The 2080-nt window shown below is 37.9% G+C and overlaps 1 protein-coding gene across 1 annotated transcript; it reads left to right on the top strand.

Annotated features, from left to right (window-relative positions):
* Positions 1-632: 632 nt before the first annotated feature.
* Positions 633-1022, top strand: LOC133303259 (uncharacterized). Its single transcript, XM_061503139.1, has one exon. The coding sequence runs from the start codon at positions 633-635 to the stop codon at positions 1020-1022; it is 390 nt and encodes a 129-aa protein (XP_061359123.1).
* Positions 1023-2080: the final 1058 nt, after the last annotated feature.

Here is a 2080-nt window from a genome sequence, read left to right on the forward strand (position 1 = left end):
CCCTCTTTAAAGACACACTTCAATTTGCTAAACAATATGATAAATGTCAAAGGGAAGGTAACTTAACCAAACAAAATGAAATGCCCCTCAATCCCATTTTAGAAGTAGAATTATTTGATGTTTGGGGCATTGATTTTATGGGTCCTTTTTCTCCTTCTTGTGGGAACAAATTCATATTTATGGTTGTAGATTATGTAAGTAAGTGGGTGGAAGCAGTTTCTTTACCCACTAATGATGCTAAGGTGGTTATAAAATTTCTAAAGAAAAATATTTTAACCAGATATGGGACCCCACGCTGTCTCATCAGCAACGGTGGGAAACATTTCATTAACCGCCAACTTGAGAGATTATTGGAGAAATATGGGGTAAGACACAAGGTTGCAACCCCATATCTTCCACAGACCAGTGGTCTCATTGAAGTCTCAAACCAAGAGGTTAAGAGGATTTTAGAGAAGGTAGTCAATCCTTCTCGAAAAGACTGGTCTCTCAAGTTAGATGAAGCATTATGGGCTTACAGAACTGCATATAGAACACCTTTAGGATGTTCTCCATACAGACTGATATTTGGCAAAGCATGCCACCTTCCCCTCGAGCTGGAACACAAAGCTTACTAGGCAGTCTATGCCCTCAACATGGATGAAAAGACAGCAGGAGAAAATAGAATGCTACAACTTGAAGAGTTAGAAGAATTCAGAGGAAACACATATGAGAATCATAAATTATACAAAGAAAAAATGAAGAAGTGGCACGATAAAAGGATCAGAAACAGAGATCTAAAAATTGGCCAGAAAGTGTTACTCTTCAATTCCAGACTCAGACTGTTTCCGGGAAAACTCAAATCAAGATGGACTGGGCCATACCAAATTATAAATGATGCAGGAAATGGAGCTTTTGAGATCCAACGATCTGAACATGGTCGTTCCTTCAAAGTGAATGGACACAGGTTAAAACTTTACAATGATGAAACCTTTGATGAAATAGAGGAAACTATCCCTCTTTCTGACTGGGAGGCAATCCAGTAAATACATTTGCTCTCTACCAAGAGCAAAGTTTTGGGGTGGTTAATCTTGACCACATATCTCCCAAAAGGGGGGAACGTCTGATGTTCCACTCTAAAGTCCAAATAAAGTACGTTCCGTTCCAGGAACGTAGTTTTGGGGTGGTTACTAACCACACTATCCCAATATGAAAAAAAAATTTATTTTATCTCCCTTTCCGTTCCCTTGTAAATATTAACTTTTTGCAATGAAAAAAAATCTTTTTTTGATCAAACTGCTTGGTACATACATTTCAGTTATAGTATTAAGGCTGTACAATTTTGAATAGCCAATACCATGAAACACAAAGTCAGTAATTAATCATTCTTATTCTTTCTCTGAATGCTTGAAATAGGAAGAGTGCAGAGAATTTAATCCTCAGATTTTTGAGGGATGCTGATCTGTGTGAACTAAAGCTGGTAAGGAACGAAATAAAGCCAAACACTTACTTATGAGAGTGTTCCTGAGGTGTAACCACAATGAAACTTCTAAACTTTCCTTGATGCTGTAAGTACTGCTGAAGAACAGATGGATTTCACTAACAAGGATCAAACAAAACCATACACTCACTTCCATTCCATCCATAGTCACCAAACACATCACCAGGTCAATCAGAAAGGGGCAAGGAACAGATCCAAAAATTAACAAAAAGGACAGAAGAAAGAAAAGCAAATAAAATGGAACAACCATTCAAAAGAATTCAGAAGAAAACACCAGAAAACCTTCCTTCATGGGAAGAAAAGGTGAAAAAAGAAAAGGTGTTCCCTTAAACAGAAAATTCCAGTTCAAAAGCATCAAAAGTAAACGTTCCTTGACCGCATACTTATGACCACCAATCTTCCACACCTCCATAAACCCTCTCTCAAAAGATCCTTGGAAGGGAAGACATCTGCATTTCATAGGAAAACAGCAGAAAAAAAAGTTCTGAAGAATCACATCAAGGAATGGACAGAGAAACACCAAGCCCTGAGTGATAGCGAGACAGAAGATCAGCAACCATCACTTACCTTGGAACAAATTCTTTCTACTTGTCACCTATGCAA

Source organism: Gastrolobium bilobum, unplaced genomic scaffold, assembly GCF_033153095.1.
Source record: "Gastrolobium bilobum isolate Gb01-03AN ecotype WA unplaced genomic scaffold, APGP_CSIRO_Gbil_v1 utg107667, whole genome shotgun sequence".
Lineage (NCBI taxonomy): Eukaryota > Viridiplantae > Streptophyta > Magnoliopsida > Fabales > Fabaceae > Gastrolobium > Gastrolobium bilobum.